The 13,517-nt window shown below is 46.4% G+C and overlaps 1 protein-coding gene across 1 annotated transcript in view; it reads left to right on the top strand.

The window, feature by feature from the left end:
* Positions 1-4,562: 4,562 nt before the first annotated feature.
* LOC106586664 (insulin receptor substrate 2) overlaps positions 4,563-13,517 on the top strand; it is an 18,051-nt gene continuing 9,096 nt past the window's right edge. Inside the window, exon 1 of the mRNA XM_014174182.2 lies at positions 4,563-8,176. Within this exon, the coding sequence (XP_014029657.2) occupies positions 4,873-8,176 (3,304 nt within the window). The 5' untranslated portion in view covers positions 4,563-4,872. The remainder of the gene's footprint in view (positions 8,177-13,517) is intronic.

Here is a 13,517-nt window from a genome sequence, read left to right as displayed (position 1 = left end):
CCATCTCTATCTGTCTCCATCTCTATCTCTCTCTCCATCTCTATCTCTCTCTCATCTCTATCTGTCTCCATCTCTATCTCCATCTCTATCTCTCTCTCCATCTCTATCTGTCTCCATCTCTATCTCTCTCTCCATCTCTATCTCTGTCTCCATCTCTATCTGTCTCCATCTCTATCTCTCTCTCCATCTCTATCTCTCTCTCATCTCTATCTGTCTCCATCTCTATCTCTCTCTCCATCTCTATCTCTCTCTCCATCTCTATCTCTCTCACCATCTCTTTCTCTCTCTTCGCTCCACTCGCTCTCTCTTTGCCCATCAGAGGCACTCTCAATGTTATAGCCATCCTTACCATAGACTATCATTAAAATGTTATAGCCATCCTTACCATAGACTATCATTAAAATGTTATAGCCATCCTTACCATAGACTATCATTAAAATGTTATAGCCATCCTTACCATAGACTATCAATAAAATGTTATAGCCATTCTTACCATACACTATCATTGAAATGTTATAGCTATCCTTACCATAGAATACCATTAAAATGTTATAGCCATCCTTACCATAGATTATCATTAAAATGTTATAGCCATCCTTACCATAGATTATCATTAAAATGTTATAGCCATCCTTACCATAGACTATCATTAAAATGTTATAGCCATCCTTACCATAGACTATCATTAAAATGTTATAGCCATCCTTACCATAGACTATCATTAAAATGTTATAGCAATCCACTCTCAGTGTTACAATCACCCTGACCATCCTGTAGATCACGAGCATTCTGTATGTTATAGCCTTGCATACTCCTCCATAATGACATAGGTAAACAGGGAGGGGTTGGTAGGGGGTAGTTATATAACAGGGTGCTGCAGTAGTATAATGGCTGTTAGTTCTGGGTGCTAGAGTTAACCGACCAAGTAGAGGAGATACCAGATGGTCTCCAGTCTTCCCTGGTCGTCTCCTTCACGTCAACATGGTCTAAAGATGAATATGCAAAATCCTCAACCTATTAAAATCCTATTTGACATATCAGCACTCCTGCGCTTCATAAATGAATAATGTTATAGTAAAGCCTTAGAGCCTCTTTAAATACACTACTTTGACAACACAAACTAGGTCTAAGAGAGATACGGATCTAGATTCAAATCTCTCTTTAAGAGGTAGTGTGGAAGACATCTACACCAGATACCCCCCTCTGACTGGTACAGTTTAAAGACAATAGAGCCCCACAGTGGAAGTGTCATAATATCCATAAAACAATCATTTTTCCACCATTCATTTTTCCCATAGGGGGTTTTTAGACTCACTGACGTTTTGATAACCATGTAAATCTCTCTCGGACAAGACTTTTATCAATATATTACGCTCTATTTACTCACAGATTTGAAAATGTTAATTAGCATCAAAGTAGACATCGTGCAAAACTACAAATCCCTGCAAGCTCCTGCATGTCATCTCTAGCTGATAACTTTTCTAACAGCTATTGTGTCAATTTAAAACTTGGGCAAGACAGTTCACAGAATTGTCCATTTAAATAAATGTAGCCTATTTATTAATTACTACATTTGGCTAACATTAGATAATTAATCCAGAGATTCTTACATTTGCCTTGATTTGGCTGTATCGTTCAGATCATCATGGCATTTGTAGTTATTTACTATAGCCACATTAGCAGCTCATTTGCATTTCATTTTTGGTGGGTAAATACACCCGAATATATTGATAAAAGTCACCTTGTCCTAGAGAGTTATACAGTTATCAAAATATCCCAGTTGTGTGAGGTGGTGAAGCCTGCACCCAAATGAAATGTACCATATCAGGCCCTGACTCTGCCATGCATTGATTGATTTGACCAGTTCAACAGCTGTGGGGGAACTGAGGGAGAGAGCAGGTTAGGCTGATGTCATTTCATGATTTGATTCCATTTCCAGTGCTGCACCAGTCAAATCCAGTGCTGTTGTTGGCATAATTGACCTGTGCAGGGTACTGTGTAAATGACCTTGGTGCTGAGGACAGAGTTGACTGGCTGCTGAGCCAGCAGAAATGTCTTTAACAGGAATAAAGAGGAGTGGGGGAGTGACTTTCAGTGGTTTCATCTTCATGCCACTTATGTGGTGGGCGAACTGACTGTTAGTTCTTAGTTCATCCTAGTTGAAAATGCATCATGGTTGGATATCTATGTTTGACTATCTGTCAGGTTCAGTCCATTTTCTTTTTAAACCACTACATGATGGCATTCCACATGAAATATGAAAGATGTTAATAACGATGTTAAGTCATTTTCTAATTAAAGTGGGGGTCATAATTGTAATAGGTGACTAAAGCCTCCCATCAGCTGTCACCCTCGACTCTCGATCGAACATCCATTCCAGGAAAATCTGCGTCACCGGCAGAATGTAGTAGCCTAGGCCTACCACCAAACAGAAAAACACGACCTTACATCACCTCGTCTGGCAGACAGACAGGGTGTTTTTCACAACAGACCGCTTTCCCTCCAGTCTACGGGACAAGAATCCGGGATGAGGTGGCACGGGCAAGATTTTAGGTTCGGGCGGGAGCGTGATAGCCAGCTGGGCAGAGCGTTGTCTTCATCACTACGCACATCACCTGCCGCTGACGCACCAAGATTCAGGACCAATGACTCTGCGTCATTATAAAATAAAAATATATAATATAACCATATTTGGGTCATGATTTTCTGTTTTCTGTGTTGAGAGGTGCTCTCTCCGCTCCCCCTCCCCTTCCTGCGTGGAACGTAGGCTATCTGTGCTCAAATACGCAATAGAGGAAGCATCCAACGGGTCAAGGCAAATATACTCTTGCAGTACTGTTCTGAGCCTGGGCGCAGTAAAAATAGGCCAGTGGGCGCGCGCCTTACGTAACAATCTACGGAGCGCGCCGTGGGCTCTTGGTGCTTTCAAGACAACTGGGAACTCTCTGACTTCCGAATTCTGTGCGTTCAAAGCAAATGGGAACTCTGACAAAAACGAGCTTCGACTGCGAAAAATCGGTGTGAACGTCATCCAAGCTCTTGAGCTCTAGAACGATGCCCGAGTTTCCTACTTTGATATCCGAGTTGGATGACCATTCAAACCGATTTTTCCCAGTCAAAGCTCGTTTTTTCCGAGTTCACAGTTGTCTTAAACTCACTGAAGTCGGAGATTTCCGAGTACCGAGTTCCCAGTTGTTTTGAACGCGGTATTTCTCTCACTCACACAGTTGTTTACAATTTCACTGTTTAATGACTCTTCTGTTGCCAAATTCGGTAAGAGAGGAAAAGAGGGAGAGGGCTCTCTGCCCATCATGGCGCAGGCATGAATGTAGGGTATTATCAGGGGACACATGGGCAATATCGAGTGTTGCCTGCGTCAGAGGCTCTCCCGCTCACCCTCCCAGCCTAGCTGTGTCACAGAGCCGCAGTCTCGTGATGCTTGTTTACTTCTGAAGTAGGAGGGCAGAGGCTGGGTACAGACTGGGAACAGTCACGCACCCTCCTCTCGCGTCACGTTGTAAATCGCAGTTGATGCCAATTGACGTTCAGAGCATGGCTAATCCATTGTAGAATCTACTAGATCATGCATCATGCCGTGTTTTTAGAATTGTGCTATAACCTGTGTAAAAAATTCATACGAATGCAAATAGACCTAATTCTTTATATCATCAAGGCTTGTATTACATGCCTATTATAGCCATTGTTATTTATTGACAGCATCAACTTGTCATAATAAAATAACATGTATGTATAACATAGGCGTATATTAACACACATTTCTATCAGTTTATCCACTCTGAAACCTGTGACGAATATAATTGAGCTTTCCCTCCATAATTGTTATGGCGCACTAACCAAACACAAGACATCATCACTGCTATACTGCGCACAAACCTAATAAATACAACAATACTTAACCCAAATAGCCGCCAGGGCCTGTAATACGTCTCGTCATAAATCATTTGATAATAGGCTACATAGCCTGAGTTGCTCTGCGAGAAGAGGATACACGTACGCATTTAATATGCATACGGGCCTAGTAAATGCACCACCGGCTACAGATATGATCGGGCGGATGGTGCATTCATATGCTAGTCGGAACTAGGAAGCTCTGACATTTCCGACTTGCTAACTGGTTGAACGCGGCACGAGTATAACTACAAAGAGTTAGCAAATCGGACATTCCGACTAGCACATGAACAGCATCAACAGTACCCAGATTGAGTCGCAAGAGGTCAGGAGTGTGTATGAGAGTGTGCATTGTTACAACACTGTACATAGCCAGTAATATGACATTTTAAATGTCAATATTCTTTTAATACTTTTGTGAGTGTAATGTGCACGTTTTTTTTATTGTTTATTTCCCTTGTTTATTTCCTATTTGTTTCTTGTCTATTTCACTTGCTTTGGCAATGTAAACATATGTTTCCCATGCCAATAAAGCCCATTGAATTTAATATAATTGAGTGGGAGGGCTTTCTAACATCTGACGAAGTCTTTTCACTATCATGCAGCCCTCTCCACCACCAATGAGCCCAATAAGTAGGCGGATTTGCAGGTACGCCCCGTCGGCTTGCAGCGACCAAGTGTCAGTGTGTGAATTTTTTCCCTCCCCTTCTCTTTTTTTTGTAACCAAAGCTGGATGTGTAGAACGTCACATATTGTTTCCCTCTTCTCTCCGGTCACTTTAGCGATATGGGTTATTTACTGTTAAACAGCTACAGACGCCGAACGCGCAGCCGGCGCCTGGAGTGAAACATTGCTTCTGAGAGATACAGAGTTTCTCTCCAGAGTTTCTCTCCAGCCTTCGATAAGTGAGGATATAACAGCAGGTTAACGAAAGTGAGATTTGTTTTTTTAAAGGACGATAGAATGGCGAGTCCTCCAAATACTGGGGGAGGACACTTGTTATCCAACGCGAACATTAGTAACACCAAGATTAAGAAATGTGGATACCTCAAGAAGCAGAAGCACGGACACAAGCGCTTCTTCGTTCTGAAGGAGCCGGACGAGGGCTTCCCTGCCCGGCTGGAGTACTACGAGAGCGAGAAGAAATGGAGAAACAAGTCAGCGGCAAAGAGGGTTATACCTCTTGACTGCTGCCTCAATATCAACAAGAGAGCTGACGCCAAACACAAACACCTTATCGCCCTCTATACCAAGGACGAATATTTTGCCGTGGCGGCAGAGAATGAAAAAGAGCAGGAGAATTGGTACCGAGTCTTAACGGATTTAATGAGCGAGGGGAAAGTGTACTCCGACGGCTCCGCTTCCAATTCCGCGTCTTCGCTGGTGGGGTTTGATGAGGCGAACTACGGGATGATTACGCCGGTAACTGCAGCGTATACGGAGGTATGGCAAGTGAACCTGAAATCAAAAGGGCTGGGGCAGAGCCGGAATCTGACCGGTGTGTACAGACTGTGTTTATCCAGCCGGACTATCAGCTTCGTAAAGCTCAACTCGGATGTCGCGTCCGTCAGTTTACAGCTGATGAACATTCGGAGATGCGGACACTCAGAGAGCTTTTTCTTCATCGAGGTCGGACGGTCAGCAGCCACGGGACCAGGCGAGCTGTGGATGCAGGCTGACGACTCAGTGGTGGCGCAAAACATCCACGAGACTATCTTGGAGGCCATGAAAGCCATGAAGGAGCTGTCTGAGTTTCGGCCGCGCAGCAAGAGCCAGTCGTCAGGCACTAACCCCATCTCCGTGCCCACCCGGCGGCACCTCAACAACCTTCCTCCAAGCCAGACCGGGCTCCAGCGGCGGTCGCGCACTGACAGCATGGCCACAACTTCCCCGGTTAGTAAATTTACCTCCTGCCGGATACGCACTGCCAGCGAGGGAGAAGGCACCATGGCGCGCCCCATGTCTGTTAACGGGAGTCCCCTCAGCCCCGGTATTCAACCGAACCTATTAGGGAGATCAAACACCATTACAGCCCGGCCCTGCCGGACATTTGAATCCTCCTCCCTCCAGCACAGTAAGTCCATGTCCATGCCTCTGTCCCACTCCCCACCCACAGCCACCCCAAGCCCTGTCAGCCTGTCCTCCTGCTCGGAGAGCAGCGCTCCTTGCCCCTCCAGCTGCAGTGCCTCGGTCTCCCCCAGTGATGGGGGCTTCATCTCCTGTGATGATTATGGCTCCAGCCCTGCAGGCCTGCACCTCACCCTCCGCAGTAACACCCCAGAGTCCCTGAGGGAAGACACACCCCCCTCCCGGGAAGGCAGCGACCTGCACGGCTACATGGTGATGGAGAGACAGAACCAGAACGGTTACCGCCGGTTACCAGAGCTGGACAAGGCATACCGGAAACGCACATACTCCCTCACCACCCCGCGCCAGCACAGGGCACCGCCCCAGGTCTCCTCTGCCTCATTGGACGAATACACGCTCATGAGGGCCACCTACACCAGTGGTGGCCAATCGGGTCGCAGCTCTCACATGGCTTCCCCAAAAGTGACCTATCCCGAGGACTATGGCGATGTCCAGATAGGCTCCAACGGTCACATAGGCGACAGTGGCTACATGCCCATGACTCCGGGCGTGGCCCCTCAGACAGGGGGGGTCAAAGGTAATGCTTACATGCCCATGAGCCCCATGTGTGTGTCGGCCCCAAAGCAGATCATCAACCCCCGCTCTCACCCCTCTCCAGCTGGGATGGGTCCCCATACAGATTCCCCTGGCAGTGTGTCTCTGGGGGACAGCGGCTACATGAGGATGTTCTATGGGGCCAAGATGTCTGTGGACATCTCAGATGAGAAACTCACCAATGGGGAGTACCTCAACATGTCCCCTGTGGACCCTCTGGTGACCTTCACCCCCCCAGACTACTTCCTCACAGACACTACCCTCCAGCCTCACCCTCACCACAGACAGCCTTACTCCATCAGTTCCCTAACCCGCTCTCTCAAAGCTCAGCCCCAGAGAAACGGTGTCACAGACACGGACCAGTACGTGGTGATGAGTCTACAGAGGCAGAGGATAGAAGAGGAGTCCAACTACTGTCCCATCTCACCAGTCTCCATCGGTACGCCCCCCACCAACACCCTCTCCTCAGCCCCCTCGATCCCCAGAGCCGGCAGGGTGACCCAGGAGGGGGGTCTGGTCCACAGGGGGAGGGTGAGTCGGCCTACCCGGCTCGCCCTGGACTCTCTGAGGACACTGCCCTGTATGAGCGAACACCCTCTCCCCTCTGAGCCCAGGAGTCCCGGGGAGTACATCAACATAGACTTTGGCAACGCCACACGATATCCACCTGTCTCTGCCACGACTGAAAGCTCTGCTTCATCGCTGTGCTCGGTGGACGGGCCGGCGAGGAGTTCCCCGCCACTCTCCGAATACGTCAACATCGACATCAGCTCATGCTCTTCCAAACACAGGGATTCCCCTTCTTCAATAGGGCGCATGGAGCCGAGTCCTGTGCTCCTCGTGTGTCCCAGCCAGCCTCACAGAGAGGGTCAGAGGGAGAGAGAGGAGGAGAGAGAGGGAAAAGAGGAGAGAGTCGTAGTGGAATATCCTCTCCAAAAGCATGTGAGCCCTGTGTGCCCGGTTGGCGCTGTAAAAGACGACTACACTGAGATGACCTTCAGTCCTACCAACCCCTCTGACTCCACCACCCCCCTGCCTACCAGCCCCTCGTCCTGCATCCAGAGACTCACCCTGGGGGGAGAGGGCGTAGTGGTGGTCCCCCCTGTCCCTGTGGAGTCCTTCCTCCTGGGGGGTCCCTCCATCACCCCCGTCAACCCAGACAGGGGGGCTAAGGTGATCCGGGCTGACCCCCAGGGTCGCAGGCGCCACAGCTCCGAGACCTTCTCCTCCACAACCACGGTAACGCCAGTGTCTCCGTCGTTCGCCCACGATGTCAACAAGCGGCACAGCTCGGCGTCGGTGGAAAACGTGTCGCGGCTGGTCCGGAGCTCGGAGGGCTCAGATGAGGAGTATGGGAACAGCAACAGCCCCATGTGCCGGGAGACTTCGGCGGGCTACCAAAACGGACTCAACTACATTGCCTTAAACCTGATGGAAGGGAGCCTGGGGGGCTGCAGCAGTCTGGGGGGCTGTGAGGGACTGCTGAGGTTCAAGGCAGTGTGTGGATGCAAAGGGGGCATGAACGGTTTCAACGCCAGCCCCTATGCCACCATGGGCTTCAAGGAGACTGCAACAGCAGTGAAAGGTGAGCCTCTGCCGATTATATGTGTGCCTTTGCATGCTTATCATGAGCCCATTCATTCATCCATGGCTTAGAAATAGAATGAATGGAAAGGATGTCCCCATTTAAGTCAATGATGGCATAATGGTTAGACTAGACATTTTGAGTGTAGCCATGCCAGGAAGCAGAAGCAGGAATCTTACCCTTCAATGTATGCTGTGATTTATTGAGTCAATTCAACTGACATTACGAAAAATACATTCCATTGCATGAGCTACATCAAACTGTTTAGTGTTTATGTTTGTTGTTGCAAGTCCGTTTAAACAAATGTATTTGGTGTATACTGCTTATAGTAAAACTACTTACTTCAACATAGATATAATTTATTTCTCTAAACATGATTTATTAAACATGGCGGCTGAAATGATAAGTGACGGTGCAAGTTGGAGCACAATGAGAAGTGTAGCGTATTAGTCCTGTTATGCAGCTTATTCAGTGCATATCAACTGTGATATTTAGAGTAGCCCGTCGCACACGTTCAGTACATCATTAAGGCCAAGGCTGCGGGAAATACGCGTGGTGTCGTGATGCAAATGATTGAAGCCGTTTGAATTCTGGATCAACATGTGCGCTCGAGCCACAGCCAGCGTTTCCTGTGACGCAGTTATTCTTCTGGACCAGACTACGCTAGTGCAAATGTACGGAGACAGGAGAAAATATCCCAACGCGTTGCTTCAATGATGCTAAATATTTTTTGCTCAGCATGCCAGAACAATCCATAAGGAATATATCGGCCAGGGGGTTTCTTCTTTATGTAACACAGTTATATGTGCTCTGAGAGGATTAGGATATGAGTCAGCAAATATAGTGGAAAGTAGGCTAAAACGGATTCTGTTCAAAATGATCACAGAACAGAAAAGAAATGGATTTAGGGGACAATTCACCTACCAAATCACACTTCAACCCCGTCCATAAATATTGATGGGTCCCGTTTAAGGGGTGCGAGGTTGGGGAAACCAAAACATGACCTTTCACCTCGTTCCTGGCTTATGTCTACTGTAGTATCAGTAGCCTGCTATACAACAGTAAATAACACACTCCTCATATATTTGGTTTGGACATTGATGGTGAAATATACATTACTTGTAGGCCTATAGGCAGCGGTTACACAATGTTGTGATCGGCAATGCCCTGGTAAAGGGAGTGCTCTCTTTCTCCTTTCCTCATCTACTTTCACTCTTCCTCTGTCTCCCTCTCTGGCTGTAAACAGAAGGGCTGGGTGCAGTCAGTGCACTGGGTCCCCCAGAAAAACAAGTGAACCAGTTGTTTATCACTTGTCAGGTATTGAGTTTCATGTTAGGAATGCAGTGTACAAAGGCTGCTGGGAGATGTGAATTTTCACTTGTTTTTCTAACCTACTGGGGGGATTGCAGATCACGGTGGTGTTTTACGGTGAGGAACTTTACAAAACAGACCAACACACACACTGCACCTGCTCTCAAGAGGATTAAAAACCTATGCACTGATTGGCCAAACATACTCAATCAAGGGTGTGTGTTAAGTATTATGCCAGTGTATTTACTTATGTTTGTGTAATAATGGATTTCATGTGTGTTTGAGCATGACTGGGGTTGCAAAATTCTGGGAACTTTCAATAAATTCCCTGGTTTTCTCTGAAATAGTGGTTGGAGTATTCCTAAAAGCAGGAGGAATAAGCACGAAAATCCGGAATCCTCCTAGGATTTCTGGAAAATGTTGCAACCATAAGCATCTCTGCTGACTGAGTTGTTTGGTAGATATAGCAGTCATTTCCACAAAGTTGAGCAGAAAGAAAGACCTGGCCCTAAGCTACGGAAGGAGAGGAGATGGGGGAGGAGGAATGGAGACAGAGGAGTGACATGTATTAGTTTGTTTTTCAAAATCAGGACAAAACAGACCACAGTGGGAGGGAGGGAGGGGGGTAAGAACAGAGGAGGGGAGACAACAAAGCCAGAGAGAAGGAGCAGAGTTGAGCCGGTACGAGTTGGCCGTGGCCGGTTATTGCTTGGTTATTTATGGCATTCCTGAAAAACAAATGATCAGCCGGAGAGAAAGAACAAAATGTTTACCAAGAAATTACAGGCTTTTCCACATTCTTCCCTCAGCACCACAACGTGACTCGTAGTCAGCATTCCACATGCTCACATTCATTTGTGACCGGCTGGATTTGGAATGCAAATCATTTGAGGCTGAATTGGCCTTTATATTTTGTGTGTGTGACAGCTGTTGTGTGTGTCTATTTGTAGTTTACTCTGGCCTTGTGTTTGTAGTTTACTCTGGCCTTGTGTTTGTAGTTTACTCTGGCCTTGTGTTTGTAGGTTACTCTGGCCTTGTGTTTGTAGGTTACTCTGGCCTTGTGTTTGTAGGTTACTCTGGCCTTGTGTTTGTAGGTTACTCTGGCCTTGTGTTTGTAGGTTACTCTGGCCTTGTGTTTGTAGGTTACTCTGGCCTTGTGTTTGTAGGTTACTCTGGCCTTGTGTTTGTAGGTTACTCTGGCCTTGTGTTTGTAGGTTACTCTGGCCTTGTGTTTGTAGGTTACTCTGGCCTTGTGTTTGTAGGTTACTCTGGCCTTGTGTTTGTAGGCTACTCTGGCCTTGTGTTTGTAGGTTACTCTGGCCTTGTGTTTGTAGGTTACTCTGGCCTTGTGTTTGTAGGTTACTCTGGCCTTGTGTTTGTAGTTTACTCTGGCCTTGTGTTTGTAGTTTACTCTGGCCATGTGTTTGTAGGTTACTCTGGCCTTGTGTTCGTAGGTTACTCTGGCCTTGTGTTTGTAGGTTACTCTGGCCTTGTGTTTGTAGTTTACTCTGGCCTTGTGTTTGTAGGTTACTCTGGCCTTGTGTTCGTAGTTTACTCTGGCCTTGTGTTTGTAGGTTACTCTGGCCTTGTGTTTGTAGTTTACTCTGGCCTTGTGTTTGTAGGTTAGTCTGGCCTTGTGTTTGTAGGTTACTCTGGCCTTGTGTTTGTAGGTTACTCTGGCCTTGTGTTTGTAGGTTACTCTGGCCTTGTGTTTGTAGGTTACTCTGGCCTTGTGTTCGTAGTTTACTCTGGCCTTGTGTTTGTAGTTTACTCTGGCCTTGTGTTTGTAGGTTAGTCTGGCCTTGTGTTTGTAGGTTACTCTGGCCTTGTGTTTGTAGGTTACTCTGGCCTTGTGTTTGTAGTTTACTCTGGCCTTGTGTTTGTAGGTTAGTCTGGCCTTGTGTTTGTAGGTTACTCTGGCCTTGTGTTTGTAGGTTACTCTGGCCTTGTGTTTGTAGTTTACTCTGGCCTTGTGTTTGTAGGTTACTCTGGCCTTGTGTTTGTAGGTTACTCTGGCCTTGTGTTTGTAGGTTACTCTGGCCTTGTGTTTTTGTGAATTAGATATCAGTGTTTGAGACTTTTTTAGTTTATTGGTTCATTGACTCATTGAGCTGATGGCCGGTCCAAAGCTCGTGTTTTTGGTGTTGTTGTTTTGGTTTGGGGGTAGGCATGCACTCACTGAGAGAGGAGAGGGAAGGGGGTTGTTCACTGAGTGGGTTGGGGGCTGTTTAAATTTCAAAGCATACCCCCATTTGGCCCACCCCTGCACCTCACTCTGCCGCCCCGGGTCAGAAACGTAACCTTTGAACTGGCCCTGGGTGTGTGAGGGCCCTTGGGATTAGCAGTGAGGAAGGGAACGCTACAAGCAAACACCAGTTATCTGGAAACAGAATAAGAAACATGTATTCTCCTCTCCTACGCTCTCTAGTCTATCTCTGTGTCTGAAACTCTCTCTCTCTCTGTTTTTCTCTGAAGCGCTTATCATTCCTCTCTCCTTTCTTCATGTTTTCCTCTTTTTTTATGAGAGCTCTCTCTCTTTTGTGCTGTCAGGTGTTTGATAGAGACACTCATTCTCTCCCTGTTTTTATTTGGGAGCTCTGACCTCGTCCCCCCTTTTGTTTCCCTCTCTACCTCAGTGTGTGTGTGTTAGCAGATGGTGGGGGCCAGGGTCTTGCACCTGCCCCTCCCAGCAGTGCTCACTGGTTATCTGGCCCTTCAGAGGCAATGACTGAGCACCATCTGCGTGAGAGAGAGAGGCCGAAAACAAATCCAATTTTGATAAACTCCCATATCTACTGGGTGAAATACCACAGTGAGCAATCACAGCAGCAGGATTTGTGACCTGTTTCCACAAGAAAAGGACAACCAGTGAAGAACAAACACCATTGTAAAAACACAATTTTGTACTTTAACTATTTGCACATCGTTACAACACTGTATATAAAGATAATATGACATTTGAAATGTCTTTTATTCTTTTGGAACTTCTGTGAGTGTAATGTTTATTGTTCATTTTTTATTGTTTATTTCACTTTGTTTATTGTCTATTTCACTTGCTTTGGCAATGTGAACATATGTTTCCCATGCCAATAAAGTCCCTTGAATTGAATTTGAATTGAGACCAAATATCACTCTAACCCTCACTCTCTCTCTCTCTTTTCTCTCTCTCTCTCTTTCACTCACTCACTTTTTCCCCTTTCTCTATCTCTCTGTCCCTCCCTCTCTCTCTTTATTTCTCTCACTTTTTCTGGCATTAGTTTCTGTTTACTGTAAGTCATGTGATTGAGTCTCCTAGTCAGTTGGTCTCTGCCCTCCTTTCTCTCTCTGCCCAGAGAGCCCTCTGTCTGTAGCTCCTAGTTCCAGCTGAGGGCCTCTGGTTGGCTTTAATAAAATGCCATAGAGGTTTGTTTAACAACTAATTAAACAATTAGTAAATTAGATAGCTAAATAGCCCCATTACAGGAATTCCTTGAATTCCCTCCTGTTTTATGGACTTCTTTGAAAAGAATAATTGCTTTTGAGAATTTTAACTGAATTAGTTACCTAAATGAACTTCACTGAGGTGGCGTGATTTTAGAGGATAGCATAGCTGTGCTGAAAAAGGCTGATTGACTTGTAAGCTGCTGTGTGTGGTTAATTGTAGATCAATCCAATAATAATACCTAGACGTAGTGGCATATTTCTAATAACGTTTGTCTTCACCTGTCTTTCACCCCTTTCTCACTTTCCCTCCCTCCCTCCCTCCCTCCCTCCCTCCCCTTCTCTGTCTGATAGCCATAAACTAGGACGGGATGTTCCAAGGTTAGATAAACTCTGTTAACGTTCCCTCCATTTAGCTGGGAGTTAAGGAGTATTACATTCGGTTCAGGATTAGACATTGTTGAGTATTTTGTTTTGTTTCGAGATAGATTTAGTGGAAGGGAGAGCACACACACACACAGGTTTCCCAAACACTGAGGTGAGTTGCAGTTAGGATCACTTAAGCCTCATTGAGCTCATGTTCTCCTGACTTCTCGGGAACAGGCTTCAT

The sequence above is a fragment of the Salmo salar genome, chromosome ssa25 (genome assembly GCF_905237065.1).
Source record: "Salmo salar chromosome ssa25, Ssal_v3.1, whole genome shotgun sequence".
Classification (NCBI taxonomy): domain Eukaryota; kingdom Metazoa; phylum Chordata; class Actinopteri; order Salmoniformes; family Salmonidae; genus Salmo; species Salmo salar.
Note: the sequence above shows the minus strand (reverse complement) of the source record. Positions and strands in the feature narration are given on the sequence as shown.